This window comes from Apiospora kogelbergensis (genome assembly GCF_038363985.1).
Source record: "Apiospora kogelbergensis strain CBS 113332 chromosome Unknown utg000002l_segment0_segment0, whole genome shotgun sequence".
NCBI lineage: Eukaryota > Fungi > Ascomycota > Sordariomycetes > Amphisphaeriales > Apiosporaceae > Apiospora > Apiospora kogelbergensis.
The window spans coordinates 2,017,934-2,045,219 of record NW_027117419.1 but is presented as its reverse complement, the minus strand read 5'-3'; the positions used below and the strand labels follow the sequence as shown (position 1 = coordinate 2,045,219).

The 27,286-nt window shown below is 53.1% G+C and overlaps 6 protein-coding genes across 6 annotated transcripts; 3 read left to right on the top strand and 3 right to left on the bottom strand.

Moving 5' to 3' along the window:
- Window positions 1-1,395: 1,395 nt before the first annotated feature.
- Window positions 1,396-3,084, top strand: PG998_003530 (acetyltransferase; the record flags this gene model as incomplete). Its single annotated transcript, XM_066870348.1, has 4 exons — window positions 1,396-1,796; window positions 2,179-2,203; window positions 2,363-2,614; window positions 2,710-3,084. The coding sequence occupies 4 exons, from the start codon at window positions 1,396-1,398 to the stop codon at window positions 3,082-3,084; spliced, it is 1,053 nt and encodes a 350-aa protein (XP_066734098.1).
- Window positions 3,085-3,657: 573 nt separating this feature from the next.
- On the bottom strand, window positions 3,658-4,655 carry PG998_003529 (uncharacterized protein; the record flags this gene model as incomplete). The annotated part of the gene is made up of 3 exons (XM_066870347.1): window positions 3,658-4,383; window positions 4,459-4,571; window positions 4,649-4,655. The coding sequence occupies 3 exons, from the start codon at window positions 4,653-4,655 to the stop codon at window positions 3,658-3,660; spliced, it is 846 nt and encodes a 281-aa protein (XP_066734097.1).
- A 334-nt stretch (window positions 4,656-4,989) lies between these two features.
- Window positions 4,990-14,917, bottom strand: PG998_003528 (uncharacterized protein; the record flags this gene model as incomplete). Its single annotated transcript, XM_066870346.1, is given in 6 exon segments — window positions 4,990-5,334; window positions 5,345-7,711; window positions 7,768-8,463; window positions 8,633-11,263; window positions 11,284-14,686; window positions 14,865-14,917. The coding sequence occupies 6 exon segments, from the start codon at window positions 14,915-14,917 to the stop codon at window positions 4,990-4,992; spliced, it is 9,495 nt and encodes a 3,164-aa protein (XP_066734096.1).
- An 819-nt stretch (window positions 14,918-15,736) lies between these two features.
- On the top strand, window positions 15,737-17,736 carry PG998_003527 (uncharacterized protein; the record flags this gene model as incomplete). Its single annotated transcript, XM_066870345.1, has 3 exons — window positions 15,737-15,825; window positions 15,987-17,136; window positions 17,197-17,736. 3 exons carry the CDS (start codon window positions 15,737-15,739, stop codon window positions 17,734-17,736), a joined length of 1,779 nt encoding a protein of 592 aa, XP_066734095.1.
- Window positions 17,737-17,962: 226 nt separating this feature from the next.
- PG998_003526 (uncharacterized protein) lies at window positions 17,963-18,445 on the bottom strand (the record flags this gene model as incomplete). Its single annotated transcript, XM_066870344.1, has 1 exon — window positions 17,963-18,445. One exon carries the CDS (start codon window positions 18,443-18,445, stop codon window positions 17,963-17,965), a length of 483 nt encoding a protein of 160 aa, XP_066734094.1.
- Window positions 18,446-19,251: 806 nt separating this feature from the next.
- Window positions 19,252-22,065, top strand: PG998_003525 (uncharacterized protein; the record flags this gene model as incomplete). Its single annotated transcript, XM_066870343.1, has 3 exons — window positions 19,252-20,505; window positions 20,567-21,742; window positions 21,808-22,065. The coding sequence occupies 3 exons, from the start codon at window positions 19,252-19,254 to the stop codon at window positions 22,063-22,065; spliced, it is 2,688 nt and encodes an 895-aa protein (XP_066734093.1).
- Window positions 22,066-27,286: the final 5,221 nt, after the last annotated feature.

Here is a 27,286-nt window from a genome sequence, read left to right as displayed (position 1 = left end):
AACCCCACTTTCGGTGATCACTAACAGCTGCGAGTAGATCTAGCTGCAGAACCGAATGCATTCCCGCCACGCAACTGAACATCCATCGTCTAGTCCCCCGAGCTGCCAAGCCAAGGAGTGACGCAAATCTACTGCATCGGTCGAGAGACACGCTCGCCCTACCCCGACAGCCAATGGTAAGCTTGGCAGACTGTGAAATGCATCATCAACGCTCTCCGTTGTCTTCCGGATGACCCAATGACTGACGGGCTTGATGAGACAAAGAGAGCTCCGAGCCGCCGTGTCCGAAGTACATGTCGATGCATGTACGCGCAGGTGTACAGCAACGTATTGGCCACAGCCTACCGTCTTACATGATGCCGCATTCTTTACACGGCGCATGGAAGCCGTGATGTAGACCTACTGCAGCCATCCCACGTAGTCCATGGGTTGAGTGAAAGTACCCTTGCTCGCTCTACAATCGGGATTTGGGCTTTGTCTGACATCGGGTGTTAAAGAGCCCCCAGACGCCACTTTGGAGGCTCCTTTCTCTGGTTTTCTTCTTCTTCTTCCACTGGAAATAATCAACTGCCATCTATCTGCTAGTCTACCCCGGTTGTGATTGGTGCTACTACTGACTTTCAAGAACTGTTAGGAGACACGAGAAAAGACGTTACTTGGGATTGCTCTTGCACATATACCTTAAGTGCTGACCCCGTTTACCAGGGTGTGTGCTGTAGATATATTTTCAAGACTCTCTTGGGCCTTTTTTTGTTGCTGCTCACACAACCTGAACTGTTCCCACCGGTATCCCTTCCGCCCCATCCTCCCCAACCCTCAATATTGCTATCATCCGTTGCCTCCCTGTCCACGTATTTCACTACTTATACCACGAGCCCGTTGTTCAGGCCTTCGCGTATAGTTATCCAGACGTAACAGACGAAACCATACCCCTCTTGATACGTCGAGTCTTAGACCACTCCTCTGTTATCACACGGATCCTTCTCTAGAGGCTCACCCCGTCCAACACAAGATTGATGTCTGTTGACTTACGGACAAGCCTTCACTGCCTGCGCCACCCGTCCCGATTCATGCCCGTCTCGAGAAGTCAGCTCTCTCGAGTCCACACGGGTGATAGTATCCAGAATATATCAAGTTCAACAAGTAGTAAACCGAGTAAGTCTCTTATCTGACAGCTAGCCCCCCTTGACACATGGTGGATTGGCCGGAACATCTCTGCACGTCGACTTTCGCACTTTGATCCAGGTGCTGTGGCCGGGTATATCCTGGAATCGCCAACGGTTGGCCAGGACTATTTGGCCGAGCTAACTTTACGAGTAACAGGTAATAATCAAGTTTGAATATTGCGAAAGCTTCAATACCAATCAGTAGCGATCCAGAGAGAATAACGACATCATGGCGCACTTAAACAAAAGCAGTATCGGCAATTCCTCCATGGAAAATACCACCACCACCGCTACCGCCACCTTCACTTCCAATAACACCCCCGCCAGCAGCACCGTCATCGAGCTCAAGCTGCCCGCCCCGGCCCGATCTCTCGTCCCCGAGAAGTGGGGCGAGCAGGTCCGCGCCATCGGCATCGCCGAGTACAAAGAGGCCGGGCTCTCGTTGGCGCAGGCCTTCGCGTCCGACGACCTGGCACGGTACCTGGTCGGCGCCGAAGGAGAAGGGGCCGGTGGCAGCGACGAGATCAGGTGGCGCATCCATGTCGACATTATGAACTACATTGTTGCGGCGCACTGCTACAGCGGCGTGGTGACGACCATCGGGGCCGATTATGATGGCGTCGCTCTATGGTGAGTAAATCTTTTGCCCTCTGTCCCTCGATTTCATGCTCTCTTCCTTCCATGATACATTGAGCTATATTATGGCTTTGGTGTATGAATCTCACGGAGGTATGGAGACGATGGATGAAGTATAGCCCCCCTGATAGTCACTCCAGTAAAAGTATTGGTAGCTGAACTCATTTCTCTCTCTTTGACCTGCTCTTCTGCCCCTTTCAACAAGCGAACCAATCATGACACCTCCAAAGCCTAACACCAGCTCACGCACCTCCACGCCGCACTCTCAGAAACAGGCGCGATTCCCCAAGGGTTTATAAGTTGAATTGACACGACTTTCTCTTGGCCGGGCTGGTGTAGCCTAGCGGTAGTATTCTTATGCATATTATACTTACAGGCAAGAGGGTTCGATTCCCTCTGCGGTCAATCTTTCAACCCCTTCTTTTCTTTTTATCACCCCGTCAGGGAGCCTGTCTGCCTGACTTGTTTGTATGGCAGTATTTCTTTCAAAATCTGCCCACATGCTTTCGTCATATCATCGCTGTATCCCTGTTCACTGACTCTCAACCTCTGTTGCCCAGGGTCTTTCCCGGCCAGACCATGGACGATTGGTGGACGACGCTGCGCAGCGGCTTGTGGCGCCTCCCGTGGCAGCTCTCCCCGAGGGCCGCCGGCGATACTACAAGGAGCTGCTGCCCCTGCTGCACGACACCAAGCACGATATCATGGGCGACCGCGATGACGACTGCTACTACCTCGTCTACCTGGGCACCAAGCCCAGCGGCCGCGGCCGGGGGTATGCGACGAAGCTGATCGAGGACATGGCCGTCAAGGTGAGTCGTTACCACCCTCCCTCTCCCATTCGCTCCTCGATTTCTCTTGTTTGTCTCCCGTTTCGGACCTGCAACTGAACCCCCCAAAACCGCAGGCCGATGCCGAGAACCGAGCAATGTACCTTGAGTCCAGCTCGCTCAAGAACAACGGCTACTACGCCAAGTTCGGCTTCGAGGTTAAGAAGGACATCTATATGGGCATGGACGACTCGTGGTCACCGTCGGACAAGACCATGCCGCCCCCGCCCGTCCGCATGTCCATCATGGTCCGCGAGCCCCAGCCGCAGCAGAAACAGCCGCAGCATGTCACTGCGCAGATGCCGTCCTCGACCGGCACTACCACCACTACCAACAAGCAGCAGCTCAAATCGGGTATCATGGCTACCGCTGTGGCATCTGGTCATCACCAGCACCACCAGCACCACCACCACCACATCAACAAGCAGATGTTGGCCCAGAGGGTACAGTGACAGACGACATGCGGCCTGGGAGCAGTGCTGTTGGTGTTGCTCCAAGTCCCGTCGAGAATGAGAGGAATGTTATGGTCAGATTGCTAACGAATTTCACGACTTTGGCTTTGTCGAATGGGGCGCACATGGTGAAAATCTCAGTTCCTCCTCCAAGTATGAAACGTGAGCTAACCAAGCCATTTGCAGCTTTTTGTTCTTTTCGCACGCTCGCTCCATCACTCGCTAGATACCTAGTGAGCTTTTACGGTTGATGACAATGTTAGTTTCTCAGGGGTACTTGAGCAAACTGTAGTTGGATGAAGGAGAAATTTGACACTGGAGATGGCGGTTTTCCAGTCTTTACCTTACTGTCAGAAGAAGGAATGAGCTCTGAGTGTAGTTCTCGTATATGAGGTATCATTAGTCAATCATTTCATATCTACTTAGTCAGCTATTATGCCAACAACGCTCTATACGACCCATCTGTCCGACGAGGTCTCCGTAGCCGCCGCGCACAGCAAGCAGTGGTTCTTCTTGGGTGCAGTGCCATCCCTTGCCCCTATCTTTTCATCTATCCCTGTGCCGTAGAGCAGATCAGTAGTCCAGAATAGCAAACGTCTCGTCGTCGACTGTTGTGTAGGTGACGCCAGCGCTGGTGAGCTCTTCGCCGCATTTCAGAACCTCGCCGACACTAATGCCCATGGCCGTTGCGATGATGTTGGCATGCAGACCCTCGTTGCCGCCCTCGGCATTCACCAGCCAGGCATGGACCTGTCTCGCCTTGGCCGAGACCATCCGCAGTCCATCGCTCATAGGCACGTCACCGCCGCCTGCCCCGTGACCGCCGTCCACAAACATACTGTCGTTTCCGGCGCCGGCATTGGCAGCGGCAGCGGCGCCGCCCTGGGCGCCCTTGGTGAAGAAGAGGTGGCAGAAGGTGGCCTCGAGCAGGTGGTACTGGACCTCGTTGTAGTCGGTGACGGGCTTGATGTAGTGGGAGCCGACGTGGCGCTTGTTGTTGAAGCTCTTGACGCGGCCCCAGACGCGGACGTACGAGTCGAGGGCGCAGGCGTTCTTGGGGCTGTTCTCGTCGTCCTGCTTGTCGGCGTCGAGCCACTGCTTCACCTCGATGACGCCCGTGCCGTCGTCGATCCGAAACGTCACGTTGGTCGTCTGCGGGGAGATGGCGCGCACCATGCCGACAAAGGTCACCTCGGTTATCTCGAGGCCGTCGACGCGGAAGGGGGCGTCTGGATAGGCCTGCTCGGCGTCGATCAATTGCTTGATGGTGACGGGGCGGAGGGTGGCGTCGCCGTAGCCCTGCGTGTCGGAAGTGGAAGTGTTAGGGGGTGTCGAGTGGGAAGAATGGCTCGTTTTCTAGGGGTGGCAGCATACCTTTCCTGCACCACTCTGGCTTCCGTTTTGGGAGCCGCCGTACACGAAACCTCCGGCATCGTCGCCACCGCCTGCGTTGTATGATGTGCGGGAGTAGCCGCCGCCGTATGAGTCTATTGCCACGGGGAGTTAGGGATTTGGCTGCTGCCAGGTCGTCCAGTAGAGGCAGCAGGGCAACAGGACGACTTACCACCCATGGCTGCTTGAGATGTGAGTGTGTTGACTTTGGAGGCAGCTGTGTACTGCGTATGTGGTGTTTGGTTTGGCGGGGATGATGATTTCTGGACAGACGCGTGGAAGGCTGGATCTGACGCGCCGGGCGTAAATTGATTTCTCGGGGCTGGCGGGGTCCGACCAAAGCAACCCACTAACTTTAGGCAACCCCCCCTGCCCCTTGGAACCCATCAGACGACAGGCACGTTTAAGGATTCATGATGGACTTGAGAAATATTTATTAAATAGACCGTCTAGGGAACAACGCCGCGCTATGTAAGCCAAGGGCTGGAACCAGTACAATAAAGAACACCTAAACTAGGAAGAACCCAGGATCTTCCCGTATGCATCTTCCACTTCGCCCGCCAGCTCCAACAGGCTCACAATCACAATCTGATGCGTCAGGTTGGGCAGCCTCTCGCGGTGCAGCCCGATCCACTCGAGTGGCGGCGTTGCTTCGCCCATGTCGCGCAGCTGCGGCGTCTCGATCACCGGCGGCTCCAGCGCCACGTACTCGTACTTGGACTGCGGCACGTGCACCTCGGCCGTGATCTTCTGCTTCTGCTTCTTCTTGTCCTCCTCTGTCACTTCTCCCACTCCCCCCTTCCGCGCCGTTCCCACCTTCTTCCGTCGTAGACGAAGAAGAAGGCGGCGCCTCCGGCACTCCCGTCACCTTGATGGCGCTCATCTCGGGCAGGTCGCGGCCCCACACGCTGGCAAGAGACTTGGAGTGGTTGGCCAGCATGCCACGGATGAACGAGATGCGGCTGTAGTTCCACCCAACCTCGACCTTGCCCTCGAACGCGCTCTTGAAGATGTAGTCGATGCTGCGACTCTCGGGCGTCTGCCAAGTCTGCATCACCGCCTCCACCTTGGGCACCTTGAGAATCGTACCGCCGCGCGAGCCCGTCGCCAGTGCCACCACATCCTCCACCGAGATCTCCGACGCCGCCTTGGGCGCCGACGTGCGGCGGACGCCCGCCAGTCCTATGCGCAGCTGCCCAAGCGTGAGGCCCAGCATGCTGTGGATGCGTCGGTTCTGCATGCTGGCAGCGAAACGAGCTTGCGCGTTGAGCGCTTCCAGCTTGAAAACTTGGTGGTCCGAGAACGTGCTGGGGAAGACCCCGAGATTGAGAGCTCTCAGAGTCACCACCACGTCAGTGTCGAGTGAGATGGGCGATTTGATGACCGCCTTGTCATCCGTCGGTTTTCTGGACCGAATATCTGGCAGTTGGGCCTGCGATGTTACTGACTTGCGCCTTAGGAACTTCTCGATATCGCGCAGAGAAGATTCGAAGTTGGCCTTGCGCTCCGATATGAGTCTCTCGACAGCTTGCCACAGCGCAACAGCTTGAGCTGCTGAGCTGGTCGTTCCAAAGACCTGTACGGCGTCGCCGTCGAAGCTTGCTACAAGCCTATCAGCAGTGCCGTCCCGTTTCTGTCTCACATTGTACATGAGGAACTCCATGGAAGTGATATCAGCAACTAGGAACGCCTGATAGTCGAAAGCAGCCTTCAGTCGGAACTGACTAAACCCGATGGACGCCTGGATTCGAGGAGTCTCGTTCAGCGCTGCCTGCCGCTCTGGCCACTCTATGGACGTGCGGAGCTTGAAGTTCTGCAGTGTCACGAACCCACTTAGGCGGCCCGTACAATCGACACCGATTCCCTGGAAACCCAAGCATAGATTCTGCTCCCAGTCCGATGTCTTCTTCGAAGAGACCCAGAAGTCGGTAATCTTGAAGACGGCTTTGCCGAGAGATTGTCCCAGGTCGACTCGGACATCTAGTGCCGCAATGGAGATGGTGGCTGTCCAAGGGAAGGCCGCTGTTGCAGCGACTTGTTGATACCGTTGTACTAGATGACTCTGCTGCGAGGTCGACGTCTGCAAGGTGGCTACGGGAGCAGCTCTGCCTTGCCGCGTCTCGTGCGAGACCCAGATCTCGCGGAACAACAAGAAGTCTTGCAGCTGCTTTGCGTTAACTGCTACCTTCATGGGGCTGACCTTGAGAATTGCCGATACGCCACTCGTGCCGCTAAAGTGCTTGCTGTTCATGAGTGAGAGCACGACCGAGTCCACTTCGAAACTGCCCGTGGACTCCCGCGAGTATACGTGCTGCACTGATGCCTGAAGCTTGCTGAATGTGCCCGAAATGGCGAAGAAGTTGCCGTGGTCCACAGAGTTTACTGTGTTGGCTGTGATGTAGATGTCCTCGAAGCAAGCAGTGGCTGCTACTCGAGCAATAGGCTGACAGCTCAGCGAAAACTCCTGCCTGCAGATACGCAGGCCGACATTGAGCTTTGTGCGTCCCAGAACCTCACTTGGGTCGGTGGTGAGAATGTTCTCTTCCTCGGGCGACTTGGGTACAGACCCTTCTTTATCAAGAGGTGTAGCAGGTATGACCGGCGTATCCCCTTCATCCTGACTGACCACCTCCTTGATGCTCGACACAATCTCCATTACCAAGGGGACTACAGTTGGATAGAGAATATTGCGCGAAGCATCGACCTTAATTTCGCCGTAAATAGCCTGATCCTCTTTTCCGTCATCACGATACTCTGTTTTCCAGGCAAGACCAGGACTACGAAGCGTCGTGCTGGTGCCTCCCGAGTCATCAGTGCTGAACTGGCCGTACTTCCCGGCTAGAGCCGGCCGTTGCATTGATGGGTAACCGCCGTTGCCCATATTGCTGCTCATATCGTCGGCAGGCTTCTTGCCGGACAAATGGACAACTGCGCCAGCAAAGTCGGCATCGATCAGCAAAGACTCCAATCGTTTGCTTCCAAACAGTGACTTTTGCTGAGTCTTAACAGGCTTGCTGGCAAGTTTGTCTGCAGGCTTCTCGGTCACCGGCACGATTGGTGTCCAGTTCTCCGAAGCTTGCTTGACATTCTTGATGGATTGACTGATAGAGTCGACCAGATTGGCGGCGGGTATGATGAAACCTGAAGTCAGGCGAAGGTCCAGCGATTTGCCCACTGCCTGGAAAGCAAGGCGGCGCGTGTCGAGCGTCGAGACAAATGCCACATTAAAGACGACCTCGGGCAGAAGGGCCGAGTTGGCGGATCGAGCAATTCTATCATAATCGGGGGCACCATCTGAAGTTGGAAGTTCTCGATGGTGAGTCTAGCCGTGTTCTTCTTCTTGGTGGCAAACTCGATCTTCTGGAATGAGAGTACCAAATCTTCATGGCCGACAAGACGATCCGTACCCGGGTTGACAAGCCAGCTGATCTGGATGTTGTGCACGACAAAGGAATATACGATTTGTCCGAGAAAAGAGTCGAATATATCAGTTTCTGACCCAGTGTCCGCATTTTCTTCGTCGTTGATAGTAATCTTGGGTCGGCTTTGCTTTAGTCGCTTCTGCAGATACTCGATCTCTTTAGTTGTATCGAGATCTTTGATCTTGTCGCCCATGTAACCGATGACTTCCACAAAGGTGGATACGGTTTCTGCAGATAGATTGACCTTGAAGCTGTCACTCCTAAAATCAAAGGCCCTCTTTTCCTTGCCGTCTTCAGTCTCTCTCGTGCTCGCCGTGATCAGAGCAGCAAAAGAGAGGTTGCCACAAGAATGCATCGATTCCGCCGTGCCCTTCCTGATATCAAAGAGGATGTGACGCAGGTTGACATGTATCTCAGGATTTTCTAGGATGGGACTATGGTGATCCAGACGGTTGGCTAGTTTCAGATGTACGCTTCCCAAAGAGGCTGACAGGTGCGCAAGAGGCGTGGCGGATGACCTCAGTGGCGAGTGTCCAAATATTTCTATGCCAGCGAGAGTTGTGTACTTCGTAGATCATCTTGTTGTCGTTCGGGTCAGTCTTCTTGGACGTTGCCTCTTCAGGAGGCCCGAAGATCTCCTGCATATGATCCTGCATGATCTTCCCTTGGCTTTGAAGATCGCTAATTGCGTTGGCCATTTCTGGTCGGTTCAGAGCGCTCAAAAGGGTATAGACGGCCGAGGCATCGAGCTGAATGAGCTCTACTGATGCAAAGACCGAGACTGAATGCTCTCCTTGACCCATCCGGCTTGTGACACGCCCGTTTGTGGGCGGAATCTGCAGGAGCGAGATACTTCGTGGGGCATTATTGACATGGAGCTGCATGTCATGCGAGTTCTCTTTGATATCGAAGTCGAAAATGATCTCTTTGCCAAAATTAGCGGCCATGGCAGCCCGAGCAACGACGCCAGATATTGTGTACGTGATAGAGCGTAATAGGGGTACCGAGATCGTGTAAGTATTCAAGAACATTGCCAAATCTACTCGGAACGAGGAAAGGCGTTCCGATATCTTGTGGCTCTTCGGCTTCTGCACAGGAGCGGATGGTAGTTGACTTCTCAGTTGATAAAGTTGCGCCATTTCATCCTGGACAATGGTATCAATGATCTCCGCCAGTACGATGGGATCCTGTTTAACAACCAGTCTAAGGTCCTGGCTGCTTGCGGTGGATTTGATTGTGTGTGTTGACGCCAGGTCGCTCTCCAGTAGCTCATGCGAGACGAAAACACTAGGCCCCTTAAGCCTGAATGTAGCCAATGATTGTTGGTGACTACGCAACTTGGTCGAAACCGAGCGGCAAGCCAAAACCGCATTGGTATTCGTTACATGAGGTCGTTTGGCCAACAAGACTGAGATGCTAAGATCATCACTCTGGGTTTCAGACCTGAGGTTGACAGTCTCCAGCAGGATGGTGCCATGGCCCAGTGTGAAAACAAACTGAATAGTCTTTGGCAGCTGGGCAATCTCAGTCTCAACCTTGGGTTTGTCTGGTTTGTGTACTTGCGTGACTTCGGTATCCTTGAGCTCAGACTGTCTATACAACCGCAATATGTCTTCAACCAGTTCCAGGAGCTCCCAGTTGAGGTTCAAGCCGGCATCCGAGCAGTACATGTTCGCTACCATGATTTGGCCAGCCGATATATCTCTGGCAGTATCTCCGGTCTCAATATCTTTCGAATGCAACCTTGTGGTGATGTCCATGGCAAAAACCTGATTTTGTTTCGGTCCAGGATCAAGGAGGAACTCCACCTGTTGTACCCGGAGCACTGCCATCTGTGGACTTTCTGCAGCTTTGTTTTGTGCAGTTGTAGTTTTGCCGAAGGTGTTCTTCATCAGATATGAATCTCCCACATTCTCCAGGTCCCAGCCCCTCCAGCCCTGGAAAGCTTCCATAGCTGCTTGTCTAGCGCCTTCTGGGCACACGTCCGCCGAACTGAAGCACTCATACCTGAGCTGCTCCTTTTGGGCGACGCTCAAGTAATTCCACATTTGGCGGAGTCTCGTAACCATTTTCCATGAATCACAGGTTCTCAGATGTTCCGAGGCTGCTCGCAACACCGCTGATGGGCGCGTCATGAAAGGGGCATCGGGTGCAGATCGACCCTCGTTGATCAAGCGATGAATGAGCTGCTTGGGACGATGGTCACCTCTGGACAATGTTGAGGAAAACAGCTCCCCCATTTCTTTTGCCAGCACATTGGTTCGATGTATCAATGATGCTAAATATTCAACCTTGCCGGAGGAAGTGCTGAGCCGTAGTGCTCCAATGTCGCAATCTGCGTAAGTTACCTCTTTGGAGCCCAGCGTGACCATAACTTCTTCGATGCTGGCCTTGACTGCAGCTTGTGTTTCGTTAAAATTTGCAACTCGTTCGGCAGCAGAAACCTCAAAGATGTCGAAACGAAAATGGAAAGACGAGTGCGATTTGCCCTTGTTGACGTCATCACTCATATCGTTGTCATGGCTCTCGATCATCTGCCTATCAGATCGAGTGGCCAAGAGAGCCTTCTTTAGCACCAAATCATACTGATCTTGTTCTGGTTGTCCTGGATGAGGCGAGTCAACATTAGAGCAGTTGAGGAAGCGGATGTTCGCTTGAGGTATCCGAACGATGATATCGTCAATGCTACCTTTGAGCTTCTTCTGTTTCTGCTCGTCGAATATATCCGTCATCGAGCTGACCTGGAGAGTGTCCAGCATGTCCTCAGGTTCAGTAGGTTGAAGCGCGTCCAACAACGAAGCAATGTGCCGTAATGCAGTCGTGTTGAAGAATGCCGAAACGCCAGATGGTAGCTGGACCAAGACGCTCTGGTGCACGGCATCCTCTCTCAATGAAGCTGGGTCAATATCTGAAAGGCCGAATTGAGACGAATTGGCGAGATCATCATCCTCGAGCTCTACGCTCTGTAACGTTGCCTCGCCCACATTGGGGCGGACATTCTCCAATGGGAAATAAGGGGCAAAAAACTGGCTGGTAAATGCCACAGTGTTATGAGAATGGGATTGGTCCTTATGATCTCCTAGGGCACTATGAAATGCCGAATGACGCCCCGTGGAGCCTGATACATCCCGTTGGCGTAAGCCTGGACGTGCTTCATTTGGTTGTTGATAGGCTGAAGTTGCACTCCGACGCCGGTTATCTTGCAGCCGTTGCCGAGCGTTAGATTCAGTTCTGCGAATGCTACCACTGCTTCCGCTGGACAATGAGAGAAACGAACTCTTGTGCCGTAATCGCCGTGAACTCTGGAAAGACCCAATACTTCTAGCAGAAACCTCTTCGGGGCTAGGGTTGATGGGAATCATTGGCTGGGGAACTGTTGGCACACTTTGTGCTGGGGGTCCACTGGGTCTGGGATTTCTGGCCTGAGAAGGCCAGGTAAGACGAGGAAGTCGGTTCGGTGAGTCCGTTGGTCTTCATGACGGATAAGCTCTTGTTGAAGCCTCCTCTCCTCCGAAAAACCATGCTTTCTCCCGATGATGGAGAGATGGATGCTGGTTCGTACCAGTGCATCAGTTTCAACACGGCTATAAAGTCTGGACTTATGCCTGGCGGCAGACTCCGAGTTTACACAGGCGATCTCGAGGGAAGGAATTTTGATGTCGGCCCGCTTCGAGTAGTGTGTTCTTGCCCAGTCGTTGAAGTTGACGTCTATGGTATCTGTTGAAAACATAAAGGCGGCTTCTTCAACGTGTAGCCATAACTGTATTGATTGGACAGAGACTCGCAAGAAAGTCACGTCGTATACAACGAGCGACGAATACGGTATAAGCGCATTCTCGTCGTCATCGAGCGAGAAGCCAAACGCCTTGCCAGCATTGGCCAGGATACCTATAAAGTCCGTTGTACACTCGCCGGTGATTGTACCTACCGACAGGTCCCAGTTGCACAAGTATGTGGGTTCTGTCGGAGGTAAACCAAACAAGCGATGGCCATAGACCCCGAGGCCGTCGATGAACATTTGCGTGCTAGAAGTCGTACTTAATGGGCTTGTAGCACCATCGTCTTCGCTGCCCATTGACAAGCTAAGTGGCGGCACCACTAGATCGAGGTCCATATAGTAGTTGGTAAACCGAAGGTCAACTGAGAGAGCAGCAGCTTCGATGATTAGGTGTCGGTTTGAAGAGTATATGTTAGCGGGTAGCATGATTTTAGGGTCATCCGTTCTTATACTGAGCACCACATCTAGATCATTTGACTTCTTGTGTGGTGGCCGCGAAGCTTCCTCGGACTCTGGATTGTCCTTCTTGAGGCGCAGTGCCTCCTGGTATTCATCAAGAGTGCGGAAATGAACATAATCCCCAAAATAGTTGTCCTTCAACTGCAGGAAGTATCGTATGATGAATCCGTGCACAGTTGTCACGAGTGACTGACCGGTAACATCAAGAATAAGAGTGTCCGTATTAGCAGTTGACGTTGTTGAATTGTAGTGATATTCTCCGCTGAGAACCAAACTCTCCACCGTTCCAACCTGCTTCGAGCTCAGGAAACAAGCCTGTGTATTCCAGGGCGGGAGGTGCAATGTGAGTCCTATCGTCTCCGCCTGCACCTTGAACGGGACGAAGTTCTTGCTGGGGCGGAAGTTGTCCAAGGATATGTTTGTATCTGCTTTTAGACAGGGGCTTGCAAAGACCAAATACGTATTTTCTTCCATGTCTGTAGGATTGTTGACGATATTGACATCGTTAACATTGAGGTATAGCTTCAGATTCCGGAATTCGAGATTGAGCAGATACTTGAAAGGGGTAAATAAGAGATAATCTGCCGGAGGTCCCGTTCCCCAATCATCGATCAAGTCAATGAGCAAGAAGATATGATCTCTTAGAATGAAAACCTCGAGATCATCACCAACAATGTCGAAGCGCCATTGACGGAGTGCGTTCCATTTGAGAGGGCCAGACATGTCACAGGTGATGCGCTGAGCACCAGACCGCCATAGCAGCCCGTGGTTCACACTTGAAGAGATCTCGGTCGAAGGAAGTTCAATATTCAGCGTGTTGGTATATCCAGTGGAACAGGCCAACATATCCATGGAGTATGAGATGGTAGCATTAGGTCCGACTTTGACATCGAGCCACCCATAGGGACGTTGCTGTGCCGCGGTTGCTTTGTCGTGGTCCTGTGGCCGACCTTGTCGCGGATCAGCAACCTCCTTCTTCCACCTCCAATTTTTCGAGTCTTCACGGGTTGGGATCCTCAGAGTGACCTCCTCGTCGAGCTCCACATAGAGCTTGAATTGGGTTGGAACTCTGTCGGCGCCTATAGGCAGCGGTTTGGCAGGCACCGCATCTTTGCTGAGGGTTGGATTGAAGATTCTCTGCAATTCGGCCCTGTATCGATCTGCCCAGGGGCCATAATTGACAACGCCCCCTTTGATTGCCAGATTGATCGCCCACGCGGGAGATGTCGAACCATTGACATTGTTCCCGCTCTTTTTGTTATGCGAGGCCCCGTGTTGGGGTTGAGCACGCGTCACCTTCCCAGGCACATCCCAATATATTGTCAGGGTTGCTTCTGGACTTTCCACCAAAGTCGTGACCGCCGCATACTCAACTGACGACCAACGAATCTTGTCATTCTCGTCGTCGTCATTGAGATACCTCGAAAGACCTTGCCAGTTGTACGTTTTTGTAACAGGATTTTCGGTTGCGAGCGTGCCATGCCTCGAATGTACCGAGAACGACTCTACGGATTTCCTCCAATACGGGACCATATTTCTCAGCTGGTTCATGACCCTACGCCTGTGCCTTCTGAAGAATGGGCGGTGTTGAGTGGGTTCGGTATCAAGGGCAACCTGCTTGTCCTTGACAGCTCTGGTGAGCTGGTCTTCCTTGTATTCCTGGTTGTCCTTCATCTCAACCACTGGCTCGTCGAAATGGATTTGGAATATTTGCCTGTATGGATCTGGAGTGGGACATTCCGAGGCGGTGATCTCACCGTCAAGGGCTTTCGTCTTGATTATGAGGATACCTTTGGTGTTTTCGTTGCCCATGACGATAGCGGCCTTGTTACACTCAAAGTGTATAGGGAGAAGCTGCAACATCAGAGGTAGCTGGTCATTCTCCTTGGGTGACGCGCCATCCTCGTCAGATCGCGAGGTTGGAGATTCCTTGAGGCCGTGATCATCGGGACGCCCCTTTTCACCCTGCGAATCATGCGATTCTTTCTTCTCCAGAGAGAAATTTGAGTCTAGTTTGTTGAGCTGCTCCTCGATTTTCTGCGATGCCTTTTGTAGCCGTTGTCGCGGATGATTTATGCCATCCGCCAAGTATTCTGTGTTGGTCGCATCGCATTCCTGCGCTTCGGCAGGATCCGTCATCCCGGCCAGAATTGAATCGTATACCGGGCTGCGGTTGTAAATGAACCACTCCAGACCGGATACCGCGACATTTATGCGGCAAGGTAGGTTGGGCAACTGGACGGCCTCCGTCGGGGGAACTGCTGCATTTCCAGTCGTGTCGGCCTTGGTCGGTTTCTTGGAAGACCCGATATTAACATCCTTTACCCTCCACAGCCAATACGACCAAGTGATATGGCCATTCTGGATCAAGATAGTCTCATTGGGGCCGTGGTAGCGAAAGCCGTTGAAAAAAACTCGGCCACCCAGGAGCGAAACCTGCAGCGCTTGTATGTCGATATGGACTCGGGAAGTGCGCCAGGTATAGGTTCGGATGAGGTAGGATATAATGGAGGCGACGATTCGATTAAAGTATAGCAGAAAGACCACGGCTCTGGATATGAGTTAATTTGAGTCTACAGGCGGGTATAAAATGCCTTCACTTACAGAAAGCCGCAGACTAGGAGCAGGCCTAGGAATACTCTGTAGATGAATCCCGCTGTTAGTCGAATGCCCTGCTGGAAACCTCAAGCTGAGGAGGGAGAAGAGGAGGAGGAGGAGAAGCTTCATACCCGTTGAAATTCGTCCATCCTGTGTTCTGGTTGGTGCTTCCCAGATCTGCCATGGCAGCAATGGTGAGCTTTCAGCAACGACAAGGACCGTCCCACCCCCTGATCTTTCGCGGTCTACTCGGTAACGTCGAACGTCTACCAGGCCTGTCCGGCACGCGCAGCAGCTAAGGGCAATGCTGAGCTGGGGTCCATAGCTGATGCAGTCGAGGAGAGTTATGCGCTGCAATGCGCAGCAGGTTCGCACGTTGGGGGATCAGTTGGTTCGTGGGTTGATGTTGGATGCTGCAATTGGATCGTCGGTCTTTGGCGCGTTTGTGTCGCCGTTAGTTACATACACGCTTGCACAAGGCAATCTAAAGCTCGACTTATTTAAAGCAGCTACATACTTCACATCTTACCTAATGACGCGCGCTGCAGCTCAGATATTCAGCGGGGGCTCTAGCTGCGTCACCCCTGTTAGCTTTGTGCTAGTTAGAAGGTTAGTCAGTACAAGTCAGTACAATTCCCCTAAGTACTTGTCCGTTCAGGGAGATAGGCGGGGGGGCTGCTGCTGGGGGGGATCAGTAACTGGGGGGGCCTAGCATCCAGCACCCAGATTAGCTTGAGGTATCTCTTGAGACGTAGGTTGCCGCACATGCCATCATCAGGTAGACAGGCGGAACATTAGCTCCCTCACCCCAATCATCACCACCATCTGATTTCCCATTGCTCATGCGACACGCCGCACACCGCGCGTCAGACACTTCACTGTCTCTATCTGCCCAGTTGTTTCGGTTTTGATGATGTCTGTTCGGTTGCTCGGCCGCCTCTCTTCTTAACTTCCTTCAGATAAGTTTAAGCCGGCTGCCTTTGCGACGGCCCTGCAGTTCAACATGGTCAGCGGTACAGGCGAGAAGTTCGAGGTTGCGACCACCATCACAGCGGGCGTTGCCTCGATTATAGCGACCGTCCTTTCTATAATGTGAGGCTATTTCCCTTGTTGCGATCCCCTCTGCAGACTGCTGTCCAATCAAAATGCCTGTACTGACTTCAACGCTGCCCAATATAGATCAATATGGTTCCAACTGTACGTACCCTCTGACCAGGCAAATACCTTACGGCCGGGCACTGATACTCCTGCAGAAAGAACTACCGAAAGCCTCTATCCCAGAGATATACCGTCCGACTGCTTCTCATGGTGCCTATATATTCGATATCCTCCTGGGTTAGCATGATTTCCTTGGTGGCAGCCCAATTCTTGGACCCGATTCGAGATATATACGAAGCGTTTACTATCTACGCCTTCTTTCAGCTCCTGATCAACTATCTGAGTGGCGAAAGGGCTCTGTTGATTATGACTCACGGCCGCTCGCCCGTTCAGCATCTGTGGCCCCTGAACCATGTCCTACCTAAAGTCGACATATCGGACCCTTACACTTTCCTTGCCATCAAGCGAGGTATCTTGCAATACGCCTGGCTCAAGCCTATCCTAGCGCTTGCTGCCATCATCATGAAGGCCACAGGCACCTATCAAGAGGGTTATATTGGCCTAACCTCCGGCTATCTTTGGAGTGGCATCATATACAACTTAAGCGTTACGATTAGTTTGTACGCCCTTGGCCTCTTTTGGGTCTGCATGCATAACGATTTGCTGCCGTTCCGTCCGGTGCCCAAGTTCCTGTGCATCAAGCTCATCATCTTCGCTTCGTATTGGCAAGGATTCCTTCTGTCTATTTTGGTATGGCTGGGCGCGATCCCTGACAACGTCGAGGGCTACACCTCCGACAACTTGGCCGCTGCTATTCAAGATGCATTGATTTGCTGCGAAATGCCCGCTTTCGCGGTGGCGCACTGGTACGCTTTCTCCTACCACGACTACGCCGACAACACGGTATCTGCGGCAAGGTTGCCCGTCAAGTATGCTCTGCGAGATGCTTTTGGCGTCATAGACCTCATCCAAGACTCCAAGGAGACATTTAGTGGTGACAAATACAACTACCGTGTATTTGACTCCACTGGCAAGGTGATTGCTCACGAAGATTCGAGCTCCCGGCTTGCCAGAATCAAGGACGGCATGAGGTATAAGCGGAGTGGAGAAGCAAAGTATTGGATTCCGAAGCCAGCAGAGGTCAGAGGGGAATTAACCGCGAACACGCCGCTCCTAAATAGCGACGGCGGACCCAGCGGGTCGAACCCCAAGTACAGTGGAGGTGCTACAGACGAGACCGAGCTGGATTCAGGCGACGAAAGCCTGTATGATAAGGCAAGGGAATTAGAGTTTGGCGACTGGAATGTATGTCATCCATCTTGTTCGAAACCAACTACCCTTAAACCAGCCTACTAACGAGTGCAGTATCCTGTCATCACGGCAAATATACCATCACGGGAACGATGGTACGGGCAGTCAGCAGTCTACCAATCTGATACGGGCGCGTGGGGTGTGACGCCGCAGTCGCGACCTTCTTCACACACTTCTACGCGCCCAGCAGCCAGAACTGTTGGGAGCTCCGGTTCTCTTACTAAATCGCTCGGAAAGGGGAAGCAGAAGGAAAGAAAGAAAAGCCTTCTTGCCAATGAACCTTCGCCTAGCACACCAGCTAAGGTTATCAAGCCGGTAGAACAGGAAGCCGAGGCATCACAGAAAAACGGCCCGCTTGGCGCCCCGATCCTGTCGACGTCAGATCCCCAGATTCTCATGGAAGAGGCTGAGGACGAGGAGGATGAGACGACACCTTTCCAGGTGGGCGAGCCCACGCCCGATGAGACTAGCCCCGGAGCAGCGGAGTCCAGGCAATGGAACGACGAAACGCGGACAGCCAATAATTCCAAAAGCCCACTGTACGGCTCTGGGGGCGAGGATGAGTTCCACAATCCGTGGGAAGGGCGTTCTTGATTTTTGGGGGTTTCTTACAGCATATACTCAGTTTGGCGGACTTGACTAGATACCCATGCTAGACTTTTACATCGCGCGTTCGTACTCATTCAGGAGGTCTGAAATTGATATGCATACCAGAAGGATACTTATTTGGCAATCTTCCTCTTCGGAGGATTCCCATTATATGACTAGCGGAATATTTGGCTGTGTTTGCCATGACGGTAGTTGGATCAGGGTGGCAATATTAGCGCGCCAGGTCTCTTTCGCTTGCACTGGTACCGACGTCTTTCAAAACAATGTCCATGCCCATCTCCCTTGGCATCGCCTCCTTGAACCCGTTTTTCTCGTAGAGCCTCCTCCCGGCAATGTCGGCGAAAAGCGTCACATAGGCATCACCCTTGGCAGCGTGCGTCCGGATCCTCTCCATGAGCGTCTTCAGGATCGCGTCGCCGAGACCCCGCCGCTGGTGCTCAGGAAGCACCGCCATATCCGCAATGACGAAGTACCAGCCGCCGTCGCCGATGATACGGCCCATGGCGACAGCCTTTGTGGGAGACGTGGTCTCGGCCACGTAGCAGCCGTGCCAGGCGCCCGAGACGGCGGCGGCTGCTTGGTGCGCATTCATGGGAGTCAGACCCGAAGCGCGGCGCAGATGCATGTAGTCTTCCACGGTGGGGTAGCCTTCGAAGAGAGCGTAGCATGCAGGTAGGCTGACAGACGTAGACATGTTGGCGTTTTCACACGTGTCGTTGTATGTAAGCTGGCTAGTGCGGACTGATCGGTCGGCTTTCGTGGGTGGATGATACTCAAGAGGTAACAGTTTACATATGTTATGAATAAGACAAGGGTTTAGATATCGCTGGCAAGGAGGCAAGTAAATTTGCTGATCGAGTTCCCCTTTGTTGACTCTGTTTGGAACTTTGCCTACTCAGATCGTCCGCCACAGGATAACTTATAGTTTCGTCATTGCGATGTTGCCTAACATGCGCTTTCAGACTTGAAGGCCGAAGCCGATCCCGGAGACCCGCGGCCGGTCCTATACGAGCGGCGAACCGGCTTCGATTTAGATCAGCTCGGCAACACGGTCCTTTGCTGCAGAGGACAGACCGCATCAAATGCACACGTTGTAGGCTTGTAGGGTATCACGAGACAATGGAAAGGGAATGATGATGCAGGCGTTGGAGCTGTTGTTGTTACTGGCCTTGGGGCCCAGTCAGCACCCAGTCCCCTCTGGACGGTTCCAGTGGATTTGCCGATCCTCCGCCCCAGGCTGCCAAGGGCCACCAGATGCCTCTGATTGGCTGCAGTGGGACCATCGCACGCCACTTTCAGTTCTGGGGAAGCTGGAAGCCTCGGTAGCAGCAGCAACAGGCAATCGCAACCAACACAACCCAGCTACTTCCGTAGTCAGAAGCTATTTAGGCCTAGCCGAGAGACGACACACTTCGCCATGAGACACGCTCCATCATATCTTTTCGGCTGAGCATCGTCCATCTTCATCCTTCAAAGCACCAGATAGATACATTTACCAACATGGCGGCTCTGACGCAGCCCGCACTGATGCCAGTCATCCCTCTGGCCAAGGGGAGCGTCCTCTTCCCTGGCTCCGTCCTCCGCATCCCGGTCCCTTCCAGTCGCGGCGACATTCCCGCCATGCTTTCCAACGTCTACGCCCGCGCCTCCAAAGGCTCCACGCGCGTCGACCAGATACCTGTCGTCTGCGCTCCCCTGGCCAGCGAGCCCGAAAAGCATCCCGAACTCCCCGACGCCGACATCATCAAGAAAGAGAACATATATGGCTATGGTGTCATGTCAAAGATTACGGGCATTCAGGGCCAAAACTCGGGCGAGTTTAGCTTGCTGGTCCAGGGAATCGGTCGCGTGTCTGTCGACAAGATTACTCAGGATGATCCCTTCTTCGAGGGCCGAGTCAGACCGTTGGTTGACGCCATCCCGCTCCAAGACCCTTCGTACGAGGATTTGTTCGCCAAGTTGAAGCATCTGTCGCTCGAGCTTGTGTCGTACCTCAGGGTCTCAGCCTTCTTGCTATCCGCGTCGTCTTCTTCGGGTCTGAACCCCCTGTTGTCAAGACGGCTTGGTATGCTCGTATCCAACAAGACCCCGGCCGAAGGCGGAGTCCTTGCCGATTTTATGATGAACATATTGGATGCCTCGTACGAAGACAAACTTCAGGTCCTTGCTGCCACCGATGCCCAGGATCGCATTCAGAAAGTCATAGCACTCCTCGAGCGTCAAATCAACGATATGAAGGGCAACATCAAGATCACAGCTGTATCAAGCACTTCAGTTGTCCCCGTTGCCAATCGCGAAAACTCGGATAAGAACAAGCGAGGTGCCCGCAAAGGTCCAGTCTCCGCCCTCAATATCAACAGTCTGCTAGGTGGTATGGGCGGTAAAGGAGACCAGTCCGAGCCGGACGATCTGGAGGAGCTAAGTAAAAAGATTGAGTCGGCAAAGTTACCGCCAGAGGCCGCCAAGGTTGCTGAGCGCGAAATGAAGCGGCTCAAGCAAATGAACACTGCACAGGCAGAGTATCAAGTCATTCGCTCATACCTCGAAACCCTTTCCGAGATCCCGTGGTCTGTTACAACCGATGATCCCATCGGTCCTGGCACTCTGGAGGCGGCAAGAAAGCAACTCGATGATGACCACTACGGCATCGAGAAGGTGAAGAAGCGTCTACTCTCATACCTCACGATCGTCAGATTAATGCAATCAGCCAACGAGGCGGTAGATGCTCAGATCAAGCAGGCAGAGAAGGAGACTGTGGATCTCGAGTCTAGTAAAAAGGCGACAAAAGAAGAGGGCCCCTGCTCTCGACCCCGAGCTTGAGGAGAAGATACGAGCCAGTGGTATCAAGGTCCAGATGCTACGAGGCAAGCGGAGGACGGAGAAGGCACCTATTCTTATCCTGGTGGGCCCTCCAGGTGTGGGTAAGACGAGCATTGCCAGATCTATTGCTACTGCATTGGGACGCAAGTTTCATCGGATCTCGCTTGGAGGTGTGCGAGATGAAGCAGAAATCCGGGGCCACCGGAGAACCTACGTCGCTGCTATGCCAGGAGTGATTGTGCAAGGGCTAAGGAAGGTTGGGGTGGCGAATCCCGTCTTCCTGTTGGACGAAATCGATAAATTAGGCATGGCCAATCACAACGGGGATCCTTCAGCCGCCATGCTCGAGGTGCTCGATCCGGAGCAGAACAACGCGTTCACGGATCACTATGTTGGTGTTCCTATCGACTTGAGCAAAGTCCTGTTCATTGCCACGGCCAACTCCCTCGACACCATCCCCGGTCCTCTATTGGATCGCATGGAGACCCTGGAGTTCTCTGGTTACACAACACTTGAGAAACGACATATTGCCTTGCGACACCTTGTACCAAAGCAGATACGTGTAAACGGTCTGACAGAAGATCAGCTGATGTTCAACGATGAAGTCGTCTCCAAGATTATCGAGTCGTACACCCGTGAGTCAGGGGTGCGTAATCTGGAGCGTGAGATTGGCTCGGTATGTCGGGCAAAAGCAGTTGAGTTTGTGGAAGCGAACGACAAAGGACAGCCCGAAACATACCGGCCTCAACTAACGCTGGAGGACCTCGAGGCTATCCTTGGTATCGAGAAATTCGAGGACGAGATCGCAGAGAAAACCACCCAGCCTGGCATCGTCACTGGTCTCGTCGCTTACAGTTCTGGCGGCAACGGTGGCATCCTCTTCATCGAAGTGCTCGACATGCCCGGTGACGGCAGTGTTGAGTTGACCGGCAACCTCGGCAAAGTCCTCATGGAGAGCGTCAAGGTGGCACGAAGCTGGGTCCGAAACCATGCATACGAGCTTAGCCTAACTCAAGATCCTTCGGAGAACATCATGAAGAACCGCAGTCTTCATGTTCACTGTCCGTCAGGGGCCATACCCAAGGATGGCCCATCCAGCGGCATGGCCCAGGCTATTGCACTCATCTCCCTTCTGTCTGGCAGGGCCGTGCCTCCAACCATGGCCATGACCGTAAGTACCCCTTGCTTTCTCGAGGTACACTTTCACTATGATACTTATACTAATCTATTGTACAGGGAGAATTTCAGCTGTCAGGTCATGTCAAGCGTGTCGGGGGAATCAAGGAGAAGCTCATTGGGGCATACCGAGCCGGCGTCAAGACTGTCCTGTTACCGGCGCAGAACGAGAAAGACGCTCGGGAAGTGCCCTCTGAGGTCCGCGAGGGCTTGACGATTATTTACGTCAGCCACATCTGGGATGCGATCCGCCAGGTCTGGCCTGATGTCCAGTGGCCTGCGGAGACGGCGTTTGCTGGAGTGCAACCACGTCTATAGCGACGCCCCCCAACGATTGTATATTCTTAGTGTTTACTGGCATGGTGTTTGTATGGGATGGAGTCATGTTTGCATTGGATTTCGGAAGCGTGACATGCGATGGTGGCGCTGCCACCCTTGATTCTATTAGCCCATTGGTACCGACAGGATAGTGTATATATTAAACAGAACAGCCTCTCTTTCTGAAAGCCAAGTCGAGGCAGGTGATCCAACAGCCATCATGATTCGTATTTTCCCAACACGAGCTTTTCCCTACCCTGGTGCGGCCATATCGGCGACTGGAATCGGTAAACCCTTGTGCAATGTGAAAAAGCTCCCTCCCTGTGTTCCCCTAGGCTTGTCGGCCCCGCGCCCTTTTACGTTTGCGTGATAGGCCTTGCCCACCGCATCTCGATAGGTTACCAGCGCACAAGATCTTTGTATCACATTTTCACAAGGGGGGGACTAGGCGGATCCAACTCGAAACGGAAGAAGCGAGCCTCTTCCTTATTCTGCTTCTTTTCTGGGTGTACACAACAGACAACAGCAACGAAGATGATGTTCACAGATTAGCCCCCCCCTGTCTACGTGATGCACGCCCCCCATACAGGTGAAGCAAACAAAAGCCGCCGAGGGGGAAATGGAGAACACCGCCCTTTCCAGTTCAAGCCACATACAATACAATATCTGCGTTTTCGCCTGCAATATGACATATCATCTGCCCATCATCTCCATTCATCACCCGATCAAACCGCCGACTGCGGTGTGGTTCGATTTCGGATAGACGGGACGTCCAACAGTTTACGTTGTCATTACTGACATCGTGTTGCTAAAAATGTAAAAGATGCAAGTTGTGTGTCTATACGACGCGCATCGATATGAAATACTTGCCTGGCCTACTTACCTGTAATGTGTGTGTGTGTGTGTGTGCATGTGTATGTGTATGTGTGTCGCTAACACTGGCGGCTTTGCTTAGTTGTAAATATGCATGTCTCAGCGAGTGACCAAATGTGTGTTGCGCGCGTGTGCCTGTGTAAGTGCGCGCGCCACACCCTGGGTCTCGGAGAGAAAAAGGCACATTGGGCGTCGCGCCGCGACGTTTCTCGTTTCTGTTGTCTCTCGCTTCGGCAAGACTTGCAGCTTTTGTCTCTTTGCAGGGAGCGGACGGATGGATGGAAGCATGTGGCATGGCATTGAGACTTTGAGGTACGGGCTGACCCGTTAGGAGGGAGATGGGCAAAGGGCCAGGGAAGGGAAGGGAGGTGGCATAGAGCCATGCACGCGGCGGGCGTTTAGGGGATATTGTCCGGGTCTTTTGGGGCTGTTTATGTGTGACGTGAGAGGCCAGGTTGGCAGGTGGGAGGAAGGGATGTTGGGGAATGCGGAAGGCGAGTTTCCTAGATTCAGGGTGTGATTGATGCGAACTTGCATCTCGGTAGATTGCGCCGGTTTGATTCACTTATAGATTTTGACTTTTGCTATAACTGGAGATCCTTGGAAGTAGAACGTGTTGATATATGGAAGCTAAACTTAGAACTTCTACCCCTGTATGTATGTGTATGTTCAGGTTTCCAACAGTGTGCCAAGAGCCTGCTGCTGATCCAATCCGGGTTGCGCTTCGTGTCTGTACATGATCCAATCTATCCTCCCTGCAGGTCCAAGCAGGTAGTCGATGAGGGCATACTTATATAGTACATAGTAGATGCAGATATATACAGACAAATCCCGAGCTGGTTTCACTGCAACCACACCCCTGGGCAGCAAGTACACCTTGTATCAGGGGGACTTTCAAACAACTGTCATTCGTTCCAACCGACAGCCCGGCCCCCGAGACATCTATATTGGCGGCAAGCCTATCTCTCTATGTTGTTCCTCGCGCACCCGCGTGCTGCCTGCCTGCCTCGCTCCTTGGTATATACTCCGAGGAGGGTCCTACGCCGAAGACATGGGGCCTAGGGCGCAGCGGGAAGTAGCGATCATGACCCAAGATGCCTGCATTAGTGGCCAAACCCTCCGAAAAGGGGGCGTGGGTTTGGGTGGGAGTGAGGGGGAAAGGGCAGCCTTACCCGTGAGATAATCCGTGTTGTTTCCTCCAGAGAATTATTCGCTTTCTTTCCGTGTTCCCCTGTCCCGGTTTCATCGTTACCCAACGAGAAACCACCTATAGAGGGGGAGAGCGAGCGAGCGAGAGAGAGAGAGAGAGGAAGCGCATAGTTGCCCCGGAGCAGAGACGAGACGAGGTTCGTTTGGTAGGTCTTAGTCGCATGGCGAAGCGGGTGGGAGACACGGACGGAACGGGTAGGTACCCCAAACCAAGAGGAGAATAGCCTCGCATCGGCCGTAAAGTAAAGACTGTGTCGCCGTGGGACAAGGTTGCTCCTTTTGGTGATATTCTGCTTCTGGAGAGAAACAAAGGGCTGTGCACGTTGAGAGGGAGTGAGTGGCTCTTCGTCGGGGGTTAGGTTATCGGCAGACGGATGGCATGACACGAGGGGAGGGGGGAGGGCGCGCCGCGGAAGGAAGTTATTTCTGCCTGGAACGATCGTGACACAACATTGGGACCGTGTACACCGAGAACCCTACACAGAACCATGAGTTAAGCTGGAGCAAGAAACAGGAAACAGGAAACAGTGCCGATGGATGGGTGACCTCATACAGAAACCGGCCATGTTACCAGCCATGATGTGGTCTCCAGACCGCCACCAGGAAACCCGTATCTGGCAGTGCAAACAACGGCCGATCCCGTTTCATATTGACTGACATCAGACTAACTCGCTCAACTGACCGATTCTGCGGCTGTATCACGCCTGTTAATGTTGATGTCTTGTGTTGCTCCGACACCCAGCCTCCCAGTGACGTGAGAATTCGTCTCACTGCGTGACTTGGGACACCGGACAAGCCCACCTCGGAAACTCAGGGGGGAGCGAATCGAAGCTGGGCTTGGAGAATTGCACGCATGCGTTACGATCCGGAATTCAGGTAGGGCAGTTGACCCAAGAACGGGCAGCTTGGGGCACTCAGCCTTCGGAAATTATAACTGAACCCTTGCGCTCATTCGTCCCGGCCAATGAATTTACGTATCACAAGGCTGGGGGAGGGTTGGCAGTGGGATGAGGGAGTTTGTCTCCCAAGGAGGGAGTCGCAGCGGTACTGCAACCTCTTGTTATTAATGAATACCAACCACAGCCAGCGTCTGGTTGCTCCTGTGGGATCTCTAATCCATTACTCCGTAAAGATAAGCAAGTCATCGCCGCCGGCCCCGTGGAACCGCACTTTGATATATGTGTTTCCCGAAACGAAACGGCCAGAAGGATTGCCCAGCGTGTTACGATCTAGATACGACCGGTAAGAATGTATGTTTTGCTGCTCCACCGCGTGAATTTAAGCCTTCGGCAGTAAAACGCTCTCGTAGGGCAAGCCATGGCGTAGGCCCTACATATGGTCGTATCGTGCGGGTTCGATATGCCGAAAGGAGCCACGAGCATGCATGGCCAACCAGAGTACCTGGACAGCAAGTACTGATACGCATATTTATGGGCAAGAGTGGTATGGCGGCGGCGATATCTTACGAGCCCAATACTCTACAACGGACCACACACGCAACAACATAGGTGCCCTAGTGACATGATCGCTGCATCGAATATGCATTGCTGCTCTTGCTCGGCAAGTCTGCGTCTACTACGGCCTACGCAGTGAGCTCTTGATTGCGAACACAGTCTGTAGTCTCGTGGCATTCGGAGATATCAGCGAAGATTCACAAGCGCCTCAACCGCCCTGATTACACATCTCAGTCAGCAAGACATGATCTGCGACCTCCACAGATCAACGGTGGTTCGGCATTCGCAGAAGGTACGAGTCAACGAAAGCAACGGACGACACGCTCTAGGTAGGTCCTAGGTCGCATTAATAGCTAGAACTAGACACAAGCTACCCCATCCGATGCTTCGATGGATGTATTCTAGGGAGACCCCGTATCAGCAAACACTCCTCATGCACGCCGGACAATAGTCCCATGCTGAGATGACGTGTTTGCAGGGGACGACTCATCAACACTCAGTCGCTGTCTGCCAATCTCGACCCTCCATTGTTTGCTTCGTTCATTCAATAAAGGGCACCGGGCGCGTCTATTGCCCCTATCGGAGTAATAATACTATATGTGACCATGGGACAATGGAGATCCTAGGCACCACCTTACTAGAGGCATTGGAATCGTTCTAGCAAGTGCCGAGTAGCCTCGCTTGGGGGAGGAATGATCACATGCCGCTAAAGTTCCGTATCGCTCCCCTTCTTGTTCCGCTCTAGCGGTGAGTAGATAAACCCTCAACGGGTGGACTTGGAGAGATCCTTCGGACCCTCCACGTGTTGCATGGTTCTTCTCGGGGGTCTGTTTGTACGATATCGGCTGCCTTGAAGGCCAGATCCTGGACGGGCGCCAACCTCTTTCTACATAGGGGTGTGGGATATATGGATAATTGGGCTCGAGATACACCGGTCCGTTGCTAAAGAAAGAGGCGGCTTGCAGCTTGCACTAGAGCCTGACTGGGATCGACCTGGTTGCTGTCTTCATTCTTGGGACGCAGTACTCCGAACAAGGCAATCAAGAACCTTGGCGGCGACGAGATTGGGCTAAGCCAGGGCATTCACTGTAGGGGTTCTGCGGTCGAACCGGCTCGGCTTAGCGGACGGTAGTACAAGCAACTAAGGTTAGTGCTCCAAGTGACGTGCGTGAGTCCCGACAACAAATTTACTTTCGCTTTCCGCGTGGGGTCATAATATCTGGTTGGCGGGCATCCTAATAAGTTAGCCTCCCCGTTGGGTCAACGCAGCCCCGTTGCGTACATGATGATTTGACTCAGAGTCTAGCTTGGGTATGAAAAATGTAATCGAGGGGACTGCTAAGCATTGTAGCCGGCGGAAGCCACAAACCGATCGGTAGTGGCCCGCGTGTTGAGCATATGTGAGGCGGGAGAACCCTTGAAGAGCAGCGTCATGGCACCATCACCAAGTTTCTGCTCTCGTCTAGCATCCCAGCGTATCCATATGGGTTGCAACCCGAGTAGGGCGCAGGCTCAGCCTCACCTCGGCTTCTGTTCATTTGCACTTGCATATGAGCCACCGTCAATCAAAGGTGGGCGAAATCGCGAGATTCGACGGACAACGGGGGGCCCAGCCGGGACCAATTTACCGGGCTACCTATGTATGGCGCAAGTGTATTACTCCGCGAGGCCGGAGTCTTGCGACT